Raw genomic sequence first — 22101 nt, forward strand, 5'->3', positions numbered from 1 at the left:
GGGGAACACTCAAGCAGCTGAAGTCTTGACTTCCTAGCCAGAAGAGTGGCAGATATATTATTTTTTGTTTAGCATGTCAACAATTTCTTCATGGCAGTCTAGAAACGCTCCAGTACCAAATGCTTTTCTGAAGTAGAACAAGCACACGCGCATTTGAAAACATGGATTTGGCATCTCAGGCTCACTGGAAGACTGACAGCAACAGGATACTCCAGCATGTCTTATTTGTATGAAATAATTCCTTTGTGTAACCATTCTACCTTGGGATGAGAAAGCCAGTTTAGACACTGCAGCGCTAGTGGAGTCAACGATCCCACAAAACTATCCACCTGGGGGTGCTGTTTTGGAGGAACACAGCATCACCTTCAGCTACAACTGATCCCTAGTAAAGGAGAATCTACAGATACTCCTCCTTGGTTGTACTGCTGAAAGGAGGCCAGAGAACAGCATTTTTGCAGAAAAATGTAATAGCAAACAAGACCTTTGACAGCTCAGCACACTGCAGAAACAACAAAAGAGGTCCAACACCTTACCAAACACTCCTGGCATACATTATTCCTGCTTTATACCATAGCTAATGGCACACTACTCCAGAAAACAGCTATCCACAGACCCAAGCACGTTTGCTGCCAAGGGAAGCCTCCAGTAACATGTTACATATCAAGGAAAAAGCATTTTAAGATATTTTTAATGCATAAATAAATGAAACTGCGTTTCATACCACCCTTACACTGACTCCTCAGTCATTGTTCAAATTTAAAGCCTTCTCTTCTTGTACAGGGTAAATCTGAAATCAACCCAGAAATGCTTTTTAATTAATCAAAGAAAAAAGATAAGGACAATAATTAAGAGGAAGAAAACCCAGGCAACATTTGCAGAACCATGTGTTAGTTTTAAGGGAAACGGGTCTGTCTTGGGATGACAGATGTGCACTGAGCACAGGGAAACAACTGCTAATTTCTTTTTTTTTTCCTAGGGCAAGGTAGGATGATAAACCATTGTTGCAGCCCCCCACAAAGCATTATCTACATTGAAGTAGTAAATAAATTAGATGCCTATTGCTATTTTGTAGTGTGAGGGAAGGAAACTGCCAGTTTTCATTTCACACTGCCACACTGGTGCCTGCAGAGTACCGTTATACCTGCTGTAGGTATATAACTCTCAGAGGGATGCCAAAGTGTAACAGTAAGTAGAATATTTTCTTCCAGTGCTATATAAATAGAGACTTCAGATACAGCAATATCTTCCAAAAACAAAGCTTCAGAGAAAGCCCAAACAAAACATAACTTGCTCTGGCATCTATATATACTGGTTAGCATTTAAGAATTCCTATTTCAATAGGTGCTGCTTGTAACGCAAGCATTCTAGTTGATACTCTGCAAGGAATTTTGAACTGTATACTTTTATAAGAACTAGCACAGACCAATTGATTCCACTGTAATAATTTGCAAGGAGACAGAATCTTTCAGAATCCCAGTCTCTGAAACTTTTAACACAGCTGCTATTGAGAAACAAATCAAATAAGTCAGCCAGCCTATGCTTCTATATTTCATTTTTTTCATGCAGGCTAACCCCCTGCTAGGGCACTCAATAACAGAAAACAGCACAAGGTTTCAGTGTCCCCCTGTTTCTTGTCATTGTGATTTACTCAAGTGTATTTGAAATCCAATCACGTACTCTATACTACATATAGAAAATGACCTTGGAAAATGTCAGCTTGATCACTTTGACTAAAATCTAATCTCTTAAGGGTTATGGTAGAAGACTTAGAAAAAGTAGAGTTACTCTTGGAAATTATCATAACAAAAAGAGAAAAACATCAATTCTATTGGTTTTGGAGAAGAGACATTTTAAAAATGGTTCTTCACAACTGTATTTTTCCCCACTTTGGCAATTATACCCACAGAGAACTTGATATTATACAATAGTACTTAATGGCTTTTTGGTAACTTATTTACATACACTTTAGATAGTCAAGCATTAACCAGTTCAACCCCATTTTAAGATAAGATTTGCAAACATTTTATTGTGGGTTTGATGTACTAAATATTCTAAGTTGACTGTAACCACCTGTATTTAAACTGACAGGTTCACAGAGAGTACCATTCCTACCTGGCAATCATATTTTTTAATTCTTAACTGAAGTAGAAATCTTCAGAAACACAAGTGAGGTGAATACCCACAGGCAGGTAGGAAACAATTTTCACACTATTCTCAGCAAGCCATCGAACCAACCAACCAAGCCCCACCACAATTGAGCACTGCCTCATATTGTAAAAAGGGACCAGGCTTCTCTCTACTGTGTTTATGCACTTCCTCAATGCTACCGTCTTCTTGGGTCAGCAGTCTATTCCCTGTCTGCCTTTCTTGCTGCCTTGCTCCTGATCTTCATGCGTTTACCTCAGAAATTACCCCATTCTTTTTCAAGTCTTTCTGCTCTCCTGACAGATACATGTTCCAGGACTTAGTAAGTTAAATCCTGGCTTTCTCAACTGAAAATCTGATTTCGGAGCTATAAATACTGACAGTATATGATAAAACTATAAATACTGGCAACATACATAGCGACACCTACACATATTGTTAATAATAGCTCACAAGGGACAATGGAAAACATGCAAAAAGTACACTGAGAGTGGGGCATGAAGCTGGAAAGGGAGGGTGGAGGGAGGAACTTGGAAAAGTAGGAGCTCTCTTAAGGAACAAAACACCTTCATAGATATAATACAGATGCAACAGCACCCTGTAGCACTGTGGCACTCACCTCATATACACTCTCCAAGCCCACCAATATCTATACTCTTTTTTCATACCAGACTACCAAACGAATACAGACACTGTATTAGTAAATCTTAGGAAGGCTAGGAATATTTCAATTCCTTAATTTAGGGATTTAAATTTAGGAAATGGGTCAAAAGCCAATTTCGAGCAAAATACTTCAGCACCCTTCTCTCAAGTATACAAGCAAGTACTGGAGTCATTTCTTTACTTGAATACTTCTACAGCAGGCCAACACAGGCGCAATTTTAGTTAAATTATAAATGCAGCCACCACTTCACAAGGTGATCCTCCCAACACTTCTACTATTCAGAGAAGCAGAGATAACCCTGAAGGAAGGAAAGAAGGAAGAAAGGATGGGAGAAAAAAGTTTACCAAGTGGTCTAACAGCAAGGTGTCTACATGAACATCTTACCACATGTACGAACAATATTGAAACTCCCACCACATTCTCTGAACAATGAGTTTTTTTTCTAAGATAGTAATACTTCTTCTGAGTCAATACAATAATCACTCAGGAATGTATCTGATTTCTTGGTGAGCATTGTTCAATTCTGATAATGGTATTTAAGTCTAACATGGTAATAATACAGTGACTGATTAATGGTTGGAAAAGCTATCAAGAGTTGTATGCTGCAATAACAGAGCAAAAGATATGAAAAATTTAAGCAGAAGGAATAAAATATTTACTTTATACATACCTTCAAAAATATTGTTTTCAACTCAGCTGGATCAGCTCTCTTGGTTTGAGCCACCTACAAGTAAATACAATTACATCAATATGCATAATTTATACAAAAGATGTCAAAGTGTCATTTAAAAGGAAGCATTCAAACAACAGAACAAGTGATGAAAATAAACGATCACCTTAGATAAATTAGGTACTGCTTTAGCTGGCCATGCTTATTTTATTCATTTCACATTTACATTGTTATTCAACATCTTTGTTGTAACTGCTTCTCTTATGCAACCCTGCAATTCTTAAACAAGCACACATTAACAAGTCACAAAGACATTCAAGTATCAAATCTTTCCAACATACCTCTCTGCTGGGATTCCGCATTATACCATTTTTACCATATGGATTTTTATACTTCCAGCATCTTTCATCTAAGGATTTCAGAGTACCATATGCAGCCCCCAACTGATAGATGGCAAGAATAAAATACTCACAAATTCTTCCAAAAAAGCAACTTCCTAAAAGTCTGAATTTCAATGTAATTATTTGGTTGATTGGTACTTCTGCCTCCTACTTGCAATATTTTAAACTATCTAAACTTACAGTGCAGACCCTTTTGATGAGGTAAATTTAGAAAGCACATCATTTAGATTCTTCTGCAGATCAGACAACTAGCCAGTTCCAGCTAAAATCTAAGTTACACTTAGCACCACAAACCCAAAGTAATTAATTTTTTTCCCCAAAAAAAAATACTGAATTAAGAAATATTCTATATTCACTATGGAGTAAGCCCATCAGTACTTTCTTTGTTGGCATACCATGCCTTCCATTTGCTGCTTTTGCCATTAAGTAAATTCATTCCCTCAGTCTGTGCCTGCTATAGTTTCCCTTTCCTCCTTCAGGATTCTTTGATAAAATCGTGTTTGCCAACATAGTAACAATCATCTGATAAGTCAATTCAGCACATCAATCTAATTTCTTAAAAAAACTACTTTGCAAGCAAACCTGCATCTTAAAGAAAACTTGTAAAAATTACTCTGTAATGGAGAATAAACAGCCATAGGGCAAGACGTAAAATCTTACCCTCTCCTAAGAACTAAACATCAGAAACATTGTCAATAAAACATGACTCCTACTTCTCTGCACTCTCCAGAGCAATGGTAGACCATAACAGGTGAATGTGACTGCAAGCACATTTCTAGTAGCACACTAGAGTACTGCAGGAAATGGTAGGAAACTGTTCAAGTCTTTACAACAGCATCATATTCTCACATGTACCAAAGAATCTTTAGTAAGCTTTTCCTCACTCTAAATGGGTCATTTAAAAACTAAAAAAGGAAAAAAAAAGACAACATTCCCTCCAGAAAAAACCCAGAGTGTTTTTAGAATTTTAGAATTTAGAAATTTTAGAAGCTTGGGTTTGTTTTTTCTTTTTAAAAGGGAAAAACCCCACCTGAAGTTATACTAGGACTCAACTGACAGAGTCCACAGCTGGAGCTCCAATTCTGTGTTTGTGCAGAAATCTGAGAGGAGGCAGTTGCAAAAAATCAAAGTGTAATTGTGAACCTGGGAATCTGAAAAAGTGTATTTTCTAAAGTACAAGCTGTCCTAAATGCAACCACTGTGTAGTAACCAGAGATTTAATTTAAACCCATTTGTAAAAATCTGCCACTCTAGAACAATTGGGAACTTTGCGGAAAGAAAAATACCCCAAAATTTCTATACTGCTGCAATTCAGAATCTTGCCACTATATAGGCAAACAAAAGATGCTCCAAAGACCTTTAGCCTTTAAAAATATATCAGCATCACACTTCATCTGCCTTAAAGTTTAAATTTTATCCTGTCCCAGAAATCTAAGCCTAAAGAAACCAGGGATGAGACGAACAAAGGAAAAGAGTACATGCTGGTAACTGAACTTACTCTTTTTCCTTTGGTTTCACTGACATTAACAATCTTGAGAAACTTTGGAGACAAAATGTGCTCAGAGCCCAGCTGCCATTTTTCAGCCTCCTTTTGACTATAGGGGCCTTCTCATGGCTTTTTTACGGTAAGATTCTTTCAAACCATACACTGAAATATATTGAAGCTGGCCAGGTCAATGAATGCATTGAGGTACTGCAGACAGGCATCAAAAGCAGCAGCTGTGGACCATGGCTTCCCTCCATTTCCCACAGTCTATTTCCATACTCTTCCATTTCCCAGGACACAGGAGAGGAACGAAATGGTTAGCACCATGTTAACTGACTTGTCCATGTGTCATCCACCAATCTCCATTTTGAAAGGCTTGCTTGACTCCAGTTAAGGAAAAGAGCTTCTATTAGGTTATGTTACACATTCTGGAGGACTGATGATCATGCAGCCACACAGAGCTAACAGGAGAAGTACGTAATTTAGCCTTTCATCCACCCCCAGCTGTGGGCAAAGGTGAAGATGCACACACAGACACAAGAACCGATCCCGATGACAAGCAATACTAGCAGATTCCTCTTCTGGTAAAGGTCAAAATATTGCTTTCAATACCATTCTGAAAAGTGTTCCCACTTATGTTAGCAGCTGAAGGTGGGCCAAGTAACCTGATGCCAACAAGACTGCAAGTCAACAGGTAGTATGCCTGCTGACAAGCAACCCACAGACACAAGCTGCTTCTCCTGTCAGTCAACTCAGGTGATATTTACTGATTTTCATACAACTGGGCTTAGGTGATATTTTCTTACTAGAAACAGTTCTCCATTTTTTACTTTATCTTATCTCTAAAGACAAAAACCAGCCTGAGGTAAAACCAATATGAGCTGGTAGGCATGGGTTGTGTGAAGACACGTTTCAGAAAGCAGATCTGAGGGAAATATGTTACTGCTCTTTACAAAGAGATGATTTGTAACAGACACTAACACTTCAAAAAAAACACCAGTAACCTTCATTAAGTAAGGTTCAGTGAAGAAAGCTCTCCAACAAACAACATGTATTAAAAAAAACCCACAAAAAATAGAGACAACAGGGAGTACAGAAACTAAAGTGCAGGATTATAACAAGGTCAGGACATGCTATGGAAAAGACTGGGATAATGTACAGAAGATGTCAGCAGGGATTTTCATTCCTAAGGTAGATACTTGAAAGTTAGCCAACATACTAGGTGTATATGTGCATTATAATGTATCTGAAGAACAAGTCAGCACAGGCAATATAAGAACTGAATTTTAAAATGTTGAATCCCTCCCATTAGCAATGATGTTCAGCAAAGGGAGACAGAGGGTGCACAAAGAAAGGCAAAGCTCTGTAAAAGTGAGGGACAGTAAAATATGGGTTGATTTGCACGCTGGAGCTCTTCATATCTTTAAACTCCCTTGCACCTTGATCTTAATTTCAGCCCATTTTCTCCAGCAGAACTCTTTTCTCCTTGTTGACTTATGCTCAATTTATACTGACATGCATTTTCAGTTATCATTTTCATCCTCAACAACAAATGCGAAATGACTCTTCCCAGAAAAATTTAACTTTACAACAAAACACAAAAAAACAGAATCTACAGGGAATCAAAGAAAATTATATTACATTTCCAATCAACTCTATTAATATATTTGTCATACACAATACAGAAACAACAGGTTGTCAGATGGTAAGTGGTATCAAAAGGTACAAAAGAACGAACAAAGCAGTGAGTGTGCTCCACCCAGTAAAGAACAACAGCATGAGTGGGCATGAGAGAAAAAAGGCAGTAGGAAAATTAGAATAAATGCCAATATAGCATTAACCTAATGGCAAATATAAAATGTCTGACATTCTCACCTGATTGTAAAGACTTACTTAGTAGCCACCACTTGGATAGAGCAGAAAGGTGACTGGGATCCAGGAATACTTGGGATTTGCTACAGTATTTCAGAAGGTTTATTGGGACAACAGCAAGTCCCAATCAAAGATAAAGAGGTAAATATTTCTTATATTGTTTATTCCTCATTAATCTGAACAGAGCTCAAGTGAGAAGGTGAAAGCTGACAGAGGTACATATGTCCCCCTCTACCTCACTGCCTGTAAAAACCCCTGACAGCAAGCTGGTAAAATGCTGGAGAGTAGCCCTCCTCCAAGTAGAGAACTGGGACTGTGGTAGGACTGTCTCACTGCCAGGCACTGGTGAGCTCAGTCTGCTTAATTCTAGAGAACACTATCTACAGGAACATAGAAAGAGAGAAAATGTTTTATTACAATTGATCACAAGCTCTAGTAGCTTCATGAAGGGGGCCTATAGGGATGCTGGGGAGGGACTCTTCATTAGGGACTGTAGTGATAGGACAAGGAGTAATGGGTTAAAACTTAAACAGGGGAAGTTTAGATTGGATATAAGAAGGAAATTCTTTCCTGTTAGGGTGGTGAGGCACTGGAATACCCAGGGAGGTTGTGAATGCTCCATCCCTGGCAGTGTTCAAGACCAGGTTGGACGATGCCTTGGGTGATACGGTTTAGTGTGAGGTGTCTCTGCCTATGGCAGGGGGGTTGGAACTTGATGATCTTAAAGTTCTTTCCAACCCTAACTATTCTGTGATTCTATGATTCTATGTTGAAATTCAGATTATTTTTTAAAAGTTCTTCCATTCCTAAACATAACTAAAGAACACAATGTATATGACACCATTAAAAGACTTCAAGTCAAGATTGAAAACTCATGTCTTCTAGAGGTATTCTTTAGTCTCATCACAAGTTATTGAGTCCACCTGTAACACAAAAACAGATGTGGCCCAGTTTATGTAAAAGGTCAGATTAGATCATCGTAATGATTCCTTCTGGCTAAAAGTATACATATACACTCAAAATGTGCAACTCCAAAGGAGATCAAACCAGGGCCTGACCTTACATTCTTGTTTAAGTGACTGACTGGAATATTGGAAAGCAATTAAAGTGCAGTTGCTGGCTGCACTCCAGTTTGCACTGCAATACAAACTTGCTTACTTAGATGAGAATTGCCCTTCTTCCATATTTACAATAATACTACCACAAACATACACAACCATTCTTCTAACCTAACAACTCCCCATGGTCATTTTCCATCATTGCATACAGCATCAGAAGTTATAACAGTTCTGCACCAACACCTGCCCAGGCCACTGCCTCCTGTTTCAGCTGCACAAATAACCATTTTTCATTAGCCCAACATGCTTCAACATATTCTCACCTCAGGAAAAGCACTGCTGTTCCTTCTGCTTGACAGAATCCAAGTGAAAGAACTTGACTGTGGTCTGCAGTGGAAAACCAACTACAGAGAACTCAGGATCATGGGGAAGTTTGCAAGCAAGTTGTGGATCAGCTCACCAAACAGGGAATCAAGCAACTGCCAGGAGAGCTGGCATAGAATGTAGATCAAAATGACCTTCTTGCCAGACCTCCCTAACTGTAAGCTGAGTATTTCTCCCAGGACAACATAATCAGATGGCATTTGGCATACCTACCTAAGGCTTAGGGTAAGAAGCACTGTAAAAGAAGTTGTTAACTACTAAGCAGGTACACTCAGTCCTACCAGTCTGCACACATCCAGCCTTGAGAACCATTTATTTACTAGGAACAGTTCTCATCCTGAGTTGAACATTATATTTTGCAAAAGTAACCCTCCCCTAAGTAGCAGTTACTGCATTCCTTTGTCTAATAACACCTAACTAAGCTAAGAAATGTTACTAACACTAATCAACAGTCTTCTCAGATCCTACAGCCCAATTCAGTGCACAAAGATACAGAATGAACACAACTGAAGCCAGACAGTTGTTATGAGTCTACCCCACACAATGCTGAAGCGGAACAAACTTTGCTAGCTAACAGAAACAGCAAATCCCAAGCAAAAGTATTCACATCCATCTTCACTCTGTCACAATTATAGATCTCCAGGCAATTCCCAGTCTGGCTTCTGCACCATGGTAAGTGGAAGCCTCACTTCCCCCAAGTGCATCAAAGCTAACAGACATACTTTATTGGGCAATTACCTGCTAGCTTTGATCCTGCTTTCAAAGTCCCAAAGCAAATGCAGCTGTCTTGTTCGTAAGACAGTTCTCACACAAGGAGATTCCCTATAAATTATACCATTTTTGCGCAGAAACTGATCACAAACACATAGGAAAATGCTTGTCCAGTTTGCACAATGCTTCCAAGCACGCAGAGAAACCAAGGTGGGAGCAGTATATATCTTAAGGAAAACTACCACAAGAATTTCCAAAGACAGCTAATTAATGCTAAAATACATTTAGACTGCATACTTCTACAAATTTCCTACTTAAAGACCTGGAAAACAGAAGGACCAGACCATAAAACTAGCCTGATGATAAGGTAAAAGTAGCTAGGCATTGCCATTGCTCAGCAAAATTGTTTAACAAGAGTCATACTGTGACCAATACTATCCACTCCAAACTTTAAGCATGTATTAGAAGATGCAGTTAGGAATAAAGTGGACTATTAGTTCATAGTAAGTCTCTGGACTAGGACACAGAAGCAACTGCTGTCATTCCTACAACAGAACATGATGTACTACACTACAGCGAGAAACTGAACCTGAAAATCAACTCTTTGTGAAAACCAGAAATTTCTCTTTCACTTTTTCATGTTGCCATCAGAAATACCAGAAAAAGGTCAGCTTTTCCATTCATTCACTTTCTTTACCTATCTATGATAAAGTGCTACAGTACTCTGACTGTACCAGTCTATATTCTTCCTCAAAGTAATATTCCCTACTGTTTCACAGCTCCTCTACAACACATTGTTACTCAGATGATGTTCAGGACTGTGATCCAAAGATACACAAGCAAGTTACTTTGCGATGGCGATCATATAATACTAACATACCCCAATGTATCTCGGCAAACCAGAGCTCACCACTCACTTTCAGAAATGCAGTAATCACACATAAGACATATTAGGGGCTCTTCAATAAAACAGTTTATTTCCAAATGAGCTGCTGAAGTGAATGATCAAATGACATTTCCATTAACTCATGGATATTTTTCAAAAAAAAACCCTCCTGCTCACCATAAATGGATGGGATGACAGATGCTAACACTCTTACTTTGTTCTCCCTCTTGCTTCCTTACACCTTTCAGAAACAAAGGCATACCTAATCATGATGAATGTTGACCTGCTGAAACATATTTAGCAGCTACCTCACCCCAGTTTATCGATGCTCCCTTTTGATTCTCTCAGCGTTTGTTATGTTACAAACAGTGATACTGTACAACCAATGCATAGATCATAAGCTCAAGATACCAACTTCCTCACATTTGTCTTCCAAAAATAGTCACCCCAGCGCTGGCAATTTGCCTTCTAGAGCTAAATTTCTGGCTTACATCTGGCAGGAAAATAGTCACCTCATCCAAAGAAGCAAAGGATAGGAAAATTCTCCAGTGTAACAGCAAGATCAAAAGCAGTTCAGGAGAAGTGGCAGACTATTAGAGCATCACTAATTTTACCTGGCACCCAATGTTATTAGCACAAAACATGTATTTGGACCAGGATTAAGCAACAGGTAAGCCACAATTAAGACAGAAGGCTGTCTAACAGCATGGTTCTCACAAGGTGGCACCTTCAAGAAGCATCATCTCACAGCTGTGCAGAGCATGAGTGAGCTCTGGGAGAGCCATCACTGAATGGAACATAAAAGTTACAAGGCTCTCCAAAGTCCCCACACTCCTGGTGCTCAAGGTTCCAAGACACCTTGAACAGTGTTACAAAAGGTTTCACCATGATTCCTGGATGTCAATGCAATGGAAGTTACCCTGTGGCACAAGGTCCCAGTGAGTGAGCAGGATCATTTGCAGCAATAAATAAAAACCTGCTACCCTCTGAAGAAAGCAAACCTGGAGCAGTGCCATACAGGGATATCATAACAGAACGTTCTGCTCTTAAAACAGCTACTAATTCTGTGATAAGGTAAAAAAAAAAAAAAGAAATTATATGGATGTGCAATCCATGCCTGTAAATTGTGGAAAGGTCTGCCTCAAACTCTTGCTAGAGTAACTGCTGCTATTTGCAACTTCATGCTTGTGAATAAGCAAGGAAAAGAAATGTGCTGGAGAAAAGTTCCTATACATTACATGTCTTGACTAATAATTGCGTGACAGGAATTATGTAGGAATAACTTGACAGTCAAACCTATTTTGTTTTCATGTTGTGCTTTCTTCTTTGAACACAGAAGTTCACTTTTCAAGATCCTATTTATACTCAAATCCATCTATTCAACTCTATTCAAAATGCTACACCTCAGCAGCTCAGAGAACTGGGAAGGATGTGGGAGGGGGCATAAATCCTTATAGTGTGCAAGGATCCAATTCTACTACCTTAAAAAGAACACAGAGACAACTGCAGAATGGAAACAGCATCACACACACAAAGCAAACTTAGTAGAAGCTATAAATGATGAGACTCAAAAAAAATCTTAAGACCTGTGGTGAGGAACCCTTCCTCAAAGCTAACGAAAATTACAGCAGAAATCCATCACATACTTGGGCAAATAATAACACCATGCTACTTAATAAGGAAAAAGATAATTTTTCTATTTTATTTTATTTTTCAGCTGCACAGCACTCAGCACAGTTGAATATTGGGTCATGAGGTGCATGGGCATACTATGCAAAAGCTAAAGTAGTCAAAGTAACTATCCACCTTTCCCAGATAACCATGATTTTCCCAGTCAACCTGACTATGGAAAAACTAGACTTTCACATAACAAAGTATCTGTCTCCCCCTTGAAAATTTTTACCTGTCATCTCAAAATACATATGCCAAAATATGAGTTTGCAAACATACTCTTGCCTGCAGACAATGTTATCACTGTTTGTCTGACTGCCATCATATGCGTTTCAGTTTAAAATTACTAGTTCATCACTCTGCAGACAGGGCAATTACAAAGTAAAGGCAGTTTAACATTTTATTTTACAATTCAAAGGTCAGTAAACAAATGTTTTGTGGGTAAATTTTAGCAGATTACACAGTTGTCACAGGCCACTGTGAGCACATGACCTTCACAGAATCATAGAATGGGTTGGGTTGGAAAGGACCTTAAAGATCACCCAGTTCCGATTCCCTGCCGTGGGCTCCTTCCACTAGACCAGGGTGCTCAAACCCCGTTCAACCTGGCTTTAATCTTTGTTAAGGACCCAAACAGAAAGCTGAACCTATCAAAAAGGGTACTTGGAAATAATTCACAGTTTCATATGGGAATGTCAAATAATCTAATGGAGATCTAAATCATTTATGTAAGGCAGTGACTGTAATACTAAAGGTTTACCTGCCACTGACTTGCTGCAACTAGTCAAAATTGTTAAAGAGTTCACAATAACTCTCCGTGATTCGCACAGTTGTAAGATACCTGACAACAATAATTAAAACCTTCTCATCTTCTTCAGAAACTGCAGAAACATTTCCAGCATTTTAATACATTTTAATGAGAAACCATTCTGATTTTAGTTTGAATGATTTGGGCTTCTCATCTGTGAGTCTATTCCGCTACATATATTTGCACAAAGCAATAACAGTTTCATTAAAACATTAAATTTACTCCTACTGCATTTCCTTCAAAATATCTTTGTGAGATCATTTGGCTGCAGTGGAAACGATGATGATGTCAAACTGAGCATTCTGATTTAAAGATAGGAATTAAGAAAAAAAAGTATCTCTAAAATTACATTCAGGTAGGCACCCTTAGCAGAGGGGAAAACAGAATTAAATATAATTCCTCCCCCACCTCCCGGAAAGGTACTTCCATCTTCTTTGGGGGCACTGCAGTTAAACCAAGATCTAAAAATACCAGATTAACCAAATGCAGAGCAGAGTTTAAGATACTACAGGAATTCTGGCACTATTCTTTCAATATCTAACCAGGAGTTCTTCCATTTAATTCCTTGGATACTTGGAATAATGTCAGCACCCTGACCTGAATTCAGAGCAATACATCTGTCATCCCACAGTATGCCACTGGTATCAGTTGACAATGTAGTTCACTTTTTGTCATCAATCTTCCAAAACAATTAAATTCCATAAACTTTTTCCTGACCAGTTGATCCAGCCCTTTGAAATGCACAAAAGATAATGCTGTGCCTCATGAAAACTCTGGACAATCTATCAGTGGTTACTCTTCACAGCTTTCACAACCTCTGCCAGCCCAGAAAGTCTTCAAACAGCAATGAGAAAAGCCAGGAGACCTCACACTAATTTTCATGACACATCCCTTTGTTTAATCAAACTGTGGGTCACACACAACACAAAGTACACCAAGGCTTTCAAAGCCATAAAAGAACTGTAGACTCCCATTCTGTATAAAAGTTTCTAAGAACACTGAAGGAAAATAGTGAATTTTTGTGCATACTTTGCTAAGCTCCTTCCATCATTTTCAAAAGCTCATTGCCCTCTTTCCACCTTACCCCACCCATCCACAAGAAAAAGGGAAAAAGCTGGTTTACTATCTTTAATTTGTCAATGGCATACAGAATAAGGAAGTAATAAGTGCTATTTTAATTCTACATTATTTGGGTTAAATATTTAAACACTTGAGAATTAAGTGGGTTTGGGCTATTCTCATAACTGAGATACTGAATCTGTAAGTTACATGCAATAGAATACCAAAAGCAAATTGCAAGAGGTTTACAGCTGCTATCATAGAATGGTTTGGGTTGGAAAAGACCTTAAGATCATCTAGTTCCAGCCCTCTGCCATAGGCAAGGACACCTCATATTACACCGTGTCGCCCAAGGCTCTGTCCAGCACTGGCCTTGAATGCTGCTAGGGATGGAGCATTTACTACCTCTCTGGACAACTTGTTCCAGTGCCTCATTTTCTTTACTGTGAGAAGAGAGAAGCCCAAAACTTTTGTAGCACAGTGTTTACAATGCAGAAAAGCCTGAATCCACTGCTTCACACCAGTCAGTCTTGAAAGAAAAGATGCAGACCGAGTAACTGATTTGGGCGTGTGAACAGAGTAAAAGCATTTGTAGGAAGTTTGTTGTTGTCATGTTTTTCTTCCTTTTAAATAGCATCAACATGGGACTAATTCATGATCTTTACAAAGTAGTTTCCAGTTAGACTGACACACAATGGCACACAGCATTAGACAGGTGAAGTGACAGGAAGGAGGAAGGCTGACTTGATGTCAGTGACAAAAACTATTTTAATGGAAATGTGAAATTATTCAAAAATTTCTTCCCCTAAACACGTGAAGATTTCTCTAGTCAGATTCAGACTGCACAATGGGCTGAGAGCAGGAATCAACCAGACACAGTATTTTTACATACCACAGTTTTTTCTAATGGCTTTTCATACTCAGTGCCTCACTTAAGGGCTTCTTCTGCTAAAGATTTGTTAAATCAGTGATGTTCCATCAAACAGTAGTTGTCAAACATGATAAAAACCTACAATAATAAAATACGTGACCAAGAGGTTTTAGTAGCCTGGGTTCCAGGGCAGACTGGAAATGGTTCATACTCCCAAGGCAAAGAAAGATGACAATAATAATGAACAGCCTGCTGTTAGTTCAGTAATACTAATTTTCAGACCTCTTTTCTGCTATCCTAAAATCAGACCTATCTATCAGGTCATGGGATGGATGGATGAGACAGGAAAGTCACTTAACAAAGCATACATGACAACACTAGACTGCTACTGCAGAAAATACCTTTAAATTGAGTCCTGTAAATAGGGAGCCTCCTGCCCTGGTAGTGATACAGGACAACATCCTAGTCTCTTTCACACACCGGTCCAGAGACTCAACTAAGAAGGTGTAGTGGGCATCTGGCATACATGAATTGCAGAAAAAAACCCACAAAGCAACACCAGAAACACACAAAAGTTGGAAGAAACATTAAGGCAGGAGATCTCCCTTCTCAATGTAGGAAACCACCATGTGTGCACACATTTGAACACAGACCTCCAAACTAGAGCTGCATGCACTGACACAGAATATCTGTGTCAGGATCCTACCAATGGCCTTTTATGTTTTAGAGATGTTATCTGCATTTTGATTAATACCTATCAGTCCTTGACAAAAGATATAGTCAGATGCCGCTCAAGCTACTCCAACACTGAATAATTTGCTCTGATTTATTCCTTAAAAACTATTCTATTTTACCACTTCACTTAGATGAAGTGAGCACATTTGCTAACTTCCTAGAATTAAACATCCATTGAGTGAGGCAAAACCCCAAAACCCCAAATAAGTGATAAGTCTATTGCCTGAGAGAGTTCAGGCAAGTTGGGATAAGAAATAGCAACATAAATATGAAGACAATTAGAATTTCTTCCTCCTACTGGCTGGATGATTGGCATTTGGCTCGGGATCATCCTTGTGAGAGCATCCTCCCCTGTTGACTAGGAGCACTTTTAGGCAGCATGCAAACGCCATCAGGAAAAAGGCAGAAAAATGTGTGCTCTTCTATGACTCTATATTCTGAAATCTACAGACATTTTCCCCAGTGCACAAAGAAAGAAAAACAAAGAACAGAATGCTAGTTGTTGTTCTCTCCTCATCTCCTTGCAAAGCTAGCACTAGAAAGAAAAAAAGACTCCAACCTGCCAAGGAACCTTCTTTGAACCTTCCATTTCCTGTTAAGTTTAAACATATTCTCTTTGACAGAAATGAAACTGGGCTCTAGGAAGGAACATTTCTAAACCCTCAGTAAATAAAGATCAGGTAGTATTCACCTACAGAAACCGAAATATGTTAAAAGATAAATACAAAACTGTGCATGAAGCTGGAAAAATCTGTGGTCAATGGCATTCACTACAATAATCTGAATTCCAGTAAATCAATTTCACTTACGAAGGAAGTACCAACAAGATTACAGTGGCACAAATGAAGAGAGAGGAAGAATAAACTCTACTGGGGAAATAACAAATGGAATTCTCATCCTTCTCCTGAAGTTTTCAGATAAAAAAAAATTTGTTCAACTATATCAGAAGCATTCAGAGTTTGATCCCCTACACTTCCCACCCTGTACAGGTCCACAACCGCTCAGAAATGTTGTTTTAAATTTGCTCAGCAGATGTTTAGCTCAACAGCCAAGGTTTTAACACTTCAGAGCACTAATTACATAAAGGCATATGAAGGAAGAGGGGGGAAAAAGTCTACTTCTACCCGTTTATAAGGTTGTCTAATAACTGTGGTCATCTAGTTACATGACACTTTCTTCCATATCTCTGGAATTAAGGTTGCTCTTTGCAATTCTTCAATTGCCCTAATCATCAAGGATATAAAAATCATAGCTGTAAAAAGCACATGTATTACTCTTCTGATAGGTTCCCATAATTGCAAAAATAGCCTCTAAAAGCCTTGAAATTTTTATACTCATGAGATTTATTTTTTTTAAACTAGAGTTTAAGAGTTTGAGAGTGTATTATCTTCACATGGGATTGACTTACGGTGGGACCTGAAGACTGGAAAAAAATTAAAGACTACTGCTAATACCCTTCAAGTAAAACTATTTTCTTAATATTTCTGTTTTGAACAGAACACATAATCAAGTTCCAGCTATATAAATTGTAGCTAATCTCAGCTAATGATAGTTCAACAGATAACTACAACTCTAGGATTATCATTGCTGGTTTACCAGAATTTAGACCTTGGCAGGTGAATTTAATTCTGTATTCTGGCAGCTTTTAGAAAACAGGATAAGCTAGTCTAGAAGCATTTAATGCACTTATTTAAAAAGGTCAGGTTTTGAAAGACTCTTCTTCAATTTACAATGCATCAGTCATCATCTGCCTCCCTGACCAGTCTGTTTTGCTGTCAGACATTCCTGTCTCAGATACCCAAGAGAGATGCTGAAGTAGTACATTCATCTGCTTCCTGTGAATCACTGCACTTCACAAATAAGGTGATCCTCCATGTCTGAATAAAGACACACCTGCGCATTTCTCCCCACATTACATCAAATCTAATTAATCTAGCAGTATGCTGCATTGTCAACATCTTTTTTCACTCTTTGCACCTATTTTTAATCAAAGAGAAGTAACAATAATTAAAACAGCACTAATATGACTGGGAAGTCTTCACCTGCCATAAGGACAGTTTGTGGAGCAAGAATTAACAGTTTCAAGAACTGTTATCTGTCCTATTTGCTGCAATTACAACTACCCAAAATATTAATGGTAAGAATGACAAAAGTGTGGAAAGACTAAGGAGACAAAAATCTGGAACATCTACTGAAAACAGGAGGCTATTTGGACACTAGTTGACTGACAGCTTGGGTGAGAACCAAAATTCTCAGCTTTCACAGCAAACACTGTGGCGTAACTATGCCCTACCTAAAACAAAACGAAGCTCTAACTGATGGCAAGGCCCAGATTCCCAAAAAGTCTACATCTAAATTCAGTAAACTCAAGCAATGGTGCTTGAGAAGAATCACAAACTGTGAGGCTGAATCACAAACTGAAAGGCTGCTGTGGGGACAAAACACTCTTTATCCCACATGCAGGAGATGTGGAGAGTAAAGAAAATGTGCCACTTAAGAATGGAAACGTATTTTAGAATAAAGCAATCACAAGTTGCAGTAATACTATTTATCACGATAACCTTAAATTGGATAAATTTTGGAAATATGATATTTGAGTTTAAAAAAAAAACAAACCACACAGTAAGGACTCCTATAAAAGGTCCAGCTGCCTGTTCTCAAAGGGATATTAACTTCCCCCCAGCTCTGGTCCAAAGTCTTTGAGACTGAGTCTCCTGCTGAAGGGATAAATAAAGCAACAACATTATTTGTGCTAACATGGACTGGCTGGTAGGGAGCAAGACTGACGTGATGTGGAAGTCACAGCCATAAAGGCAAAAGTAACCTTAACACAAATGCATGAAATGAATTTGTAACTAGGCTCTTCATTTTTCTCTTTATACATTTTAATATGGATAATTCATAAAATGCCATATTGCTGAACAATTCACATGTGCCATCAGTAATACAAAATCTACCAATCTAAGAATAAAATCATAAGGATTACTGCATCATGTGCAAGGTTCCATCATCTTCACCATTAATGTCACTCCCCTTTACTCTCCCACATTTTTAAAGGGAGAAAAATGCCTCTGAGTTAGGATTTCACCAGCTGCCTGACTCCTGCAGCCTAAGACTGCAGTCATCTTCTGTGTGTGGTGTTTAGCTATAATTCATCAGCACCGCTAGAAAAACATGTAGGGACCAGCCAGGCTAATCAGAGCAAATGCAACCATAAACTTGCCTAAAACAAGAGGCAGTTATTCCTTCTACAGCAAAGTCAGTTCACATTTGAATGCATAAATAAGCCAATCAGAGACATATCTTCCAAAAACCAGAAACAACACAACACTAAATCATTTGCAAGGGCAGTCTGATTTTTTTATTTCTGCTTCCATGGAAAATTCACATCACAGTTTGCCTTTCAAAAACGCTTCCATCAGTACAGTTACTTGGCTACATAGAGAAAATGGGACAAAAGACTTTCAAAGAATTTAATATAAATACTTAAGAGGAAAATGGTGACATAGTTTTCTTGGTGTTTCAGTTCCATTTTTTACTTTCCTGCTTCTGAACATTTACACTGACTGTTGCCCACTGGTATTTAAATAACTAGTGGGTGTATCAGTTGACCAATTACTTCTATGACAACCTCACAATTTTGCCTATGCAAAACTTACAGTTACATCCCCATGGCTACACTCTTGCACCATGCCTCTTACATTTAGGGAAAAAGCTCTAGCATCTCTGTGGTTATAGCACCATGAGACAAGCACGAAGGGCTCTCAGTGAACAAACCACCTGATCCACAGCAAACAGCACACCTAATTCTGGTAAAAAAAAATTTCTTCTCATTTCTCTGCTGAGCAGTGGAAAATGCACAAATATCTATAAATGCAAGGCAGTAAATGGTTCTACAGTTGTCATACAAGACAACCCTTTGCACATTTCCAGCTTAAGGCATTTCTGTGCTCAGTGCTACATTAGAGCATGCCATCCACATAACTTTATGGTGCTTTGCTGGAAAAGCAGCATATTATTACTGTTATAGTTTCATATTAGGGAACTGATATGATTTAAAGAAAGCAAAACCAATTTAAGTATATATATTATAAAAAAGAAAAAAAAAAGCTGGTCTACTTCTTGCCAAGTCAGTTAACTACCCTAAGTACTCACTCCAGCACCATTACATTACCCTACTACTGCTACTGAATGTTTACTATTATCCATGTTGAATCACAGCTTCAGGTCTACCACTGGCTTTTAAAAATCACAGTAACCTGGTTCAGGAAACAAACAGGTATCTCTCCATGTCAACCCAACCAATAAAACAGCTACAGAAAGTTCAGCCAAGAGACAATCAGCCCAGTATCATTAGGAAGGCAAAACAGGCAAAGAACCAGTCACAGACGCCTGGTCCAGCCTACATTTGGACCCCCAAAAAGAACTGTCATCCTCCTAAAACTATGAAAGCAATGATGATACTAAGAAGATATAAGAATTATTTTTAAAAGAGTTGGCTGTCTGGGCACAAGTCTGCCACTCTCAGTGCACTCTATATAAATAAAAAGTATGTTTGTGTATTTGCAAACTCCACTTTGCTCGGCCTCCAAGGGTCAGACCCATCAGCACGCTCCATTACCTCAGTCACAGCATGATGCAAGAGACAATCCTTGTATTAGCAGAAAGGTACATGCAATTTAAGATTTACAGGATGCCAGAAGTCCCACCAAGGTGCATATCCAGAACAGCCACAGGCCTGGCTCAGCATGTACAGACAGTTCAGGCCCACTGATCAGGCATCCTCACTCAGCCCAGCAACCATGAATGCAACACATCTAATGTGCATTGGCTTAGCTGTAGCAAGCATCAAGCACCACAACCCTCTGAAACTGTGGCATGTAGATGTAACATGCATGCAAAATACATAAACACCACTGAATCCAAAAAATCCAAATCTTCCCCCCTCCCAGATAGGTGCCCTAATTCTTAGCAACAGAACTGGGTTCTGGCCCACTCCTCTTTTTGCCTTAGTCCTTGTATTGCTAACTACAACAGAGATTAAGCCTTGCTGTTTGAAGATCCTCCTGGGACACCCCCAGCTTTTTCATTTCCCATTGGCTGACTTAGATGCTCCCTAGTCAGCACACTGGCTGTTGTGGTATCTGTTCCAGGCCACCTCAGACAGGTTTCCTAATTCTACTTACAAAGCCAAGTGGATAAAAGTTAGGCAGGGAGATGTTCATCTAGAGAACACCAAAAAACTCTTATTCGCCTAAACTCCAGGCTCTGGTTTTCACATGGCCAAAAGTAAGCCACGGAGTAAGGCAGATCTTCAAGGAGACCCAAAAAGTGAACTTACTGGTCAGTACAGAAACAGTTCTTGCAGGTTGCCTAGGCATGCAAGACATCGGAAGCATATGAACCCAGCAGCTGAGGTTGGGCACCCCACAACTATCCAACCAGAGTAGTCTGATCAGGCCTGTGGCAAACTCTGTTCCTTCTGTCTCTTCTCCAAACATAGTTTGGTGTACACATGTTCACTCCTCCACTCTTGGATGTTTCTTTTTTGACTACTTTAGAGAAGAAGAAAAATTCCAACAACCCACTCCTTATGGGCAATTTCATCTTTTAACACAGTGGATTTTGCGCAGGCCAAGTAACGTTTTTGGTAAAGAGTATAACTGCAATTGAATGTTTCTAAGGTACTGTAAATAGCATGAAATTATTTTAAAATGTTATGAAAACGGACAGTGTTCCTTTAAGTGTTTTAACCAACCTTAAGTTGAAATTGCTTTATTCCAAAGCAATGGAAGATAGAGTGTTTTTATAAAGACCTCTTATCTCCCTGCAAATGACTGATTTACAGATACTTGCCAAAAAGAGAAGTCACCAGAAAAAAATGTAACCTTACATTTTACTATCCTTAGTTATCGCTAGTTATCTACCACCATAAAATATCATGTTTCTGAATATCGTGCTGTAGCTGAAGCGAAGTAGCATGATTATCAGAGTCACAGTAGTGCCCAGAGGCTTCATGCAAGTTCAGGTTTGGCACCATACAAACATACAGGCTCTATTCAGTATGATGATGCCATTCTATAGCCAAAGCAGAAGCAATTCCACAGGTCAAAAGCAAAAATTAAGCTAAGCAGCATATTCATGCCATCTTCCAGGAAATACAGTACCACATACCTCCTTCTCATAGTCCTTGGACAACATAGATAAATAAAATAGATACTGGCCTAAACAAGCTGGTCAGAAGACACACTGTTATCATTCAGGGCTGTAAGCTTGTCTACATTATAGAATCAGGGAGAGCGCCTTTAACATATCATTTGAAGCACACTTGGAAGAGCTTCTCTAACATCCTGGAACACAAAGCTGCATAGAAGGAGAAATTCACTTCCCGAAGCAGTAAGATCCAGGTAACTTTAAATGCTTTCCCATGGACATCACAACAGACGAGATGCATGTAAGGATATACACATAAGTGCTGGGTCCAGTAACACTCTGCTAGAGCTAGACATGAAGTGAGGTCATCCAGCAAATCCTCTTACAGGGACATCATAATGGAAAAGAGCAAGTTTCAAAAAACTGTAACAACCACTGGCAGCTGCAACACGTGATCCCATCAGTACCTCTCTAACATACTAAGACATAAACCAACCTCTTTGACCACCTCCTCTTGCCCCTACCTT

At 38.9% G+C, this 22101-nt stretch overlaps 1 protein-coding gene across 3 annotated transcripts in view; it reads right to left on the reverse strand.

Moving 5' to 3' along the window:
* The window catches only part of SLC25A13 (solute carrier family 25 member 13), a 100101-nt gene that overhangs the window by 72372 nt on the left and 5628 nt on the right, over positions 1-22101 (reverse strand). For 2 of the 3 annotated variants that reach the window (XM_061468533.1, XM_061468531.1), the window contains one exon: positions 3480-3533. In XM_061468533.1, coding sequence (XP_061324517.1) covers positions 3480-3533 — 54 coding nt within the window. Of the gene's footprint in view, positions 1-3479; positions 3534-21595; positions 21638-22101 lie in introns of those variants that run through there. The other variant, XM_061468532.1, reaches the window with a different exon arrangement.

The sequence above is a fragment of the Pezoporus flaviventris genome, unplaced genomic scaffold (assembly GCF_033815535.1).
Source record: "Pezoporus flaviventris isolate CSIRO_AGI_PZ_B2104156 unplaced genomic scaffold, CSIRO_AGI_Pfla_v1 ptg000047l, whole genome shotgun sequence".
NCBI lineage: Eukaryota > Metazoa > Chordata > Aves > Psittaciformes > Psittacidae > Pezoporus > Pezoporus flaviventris.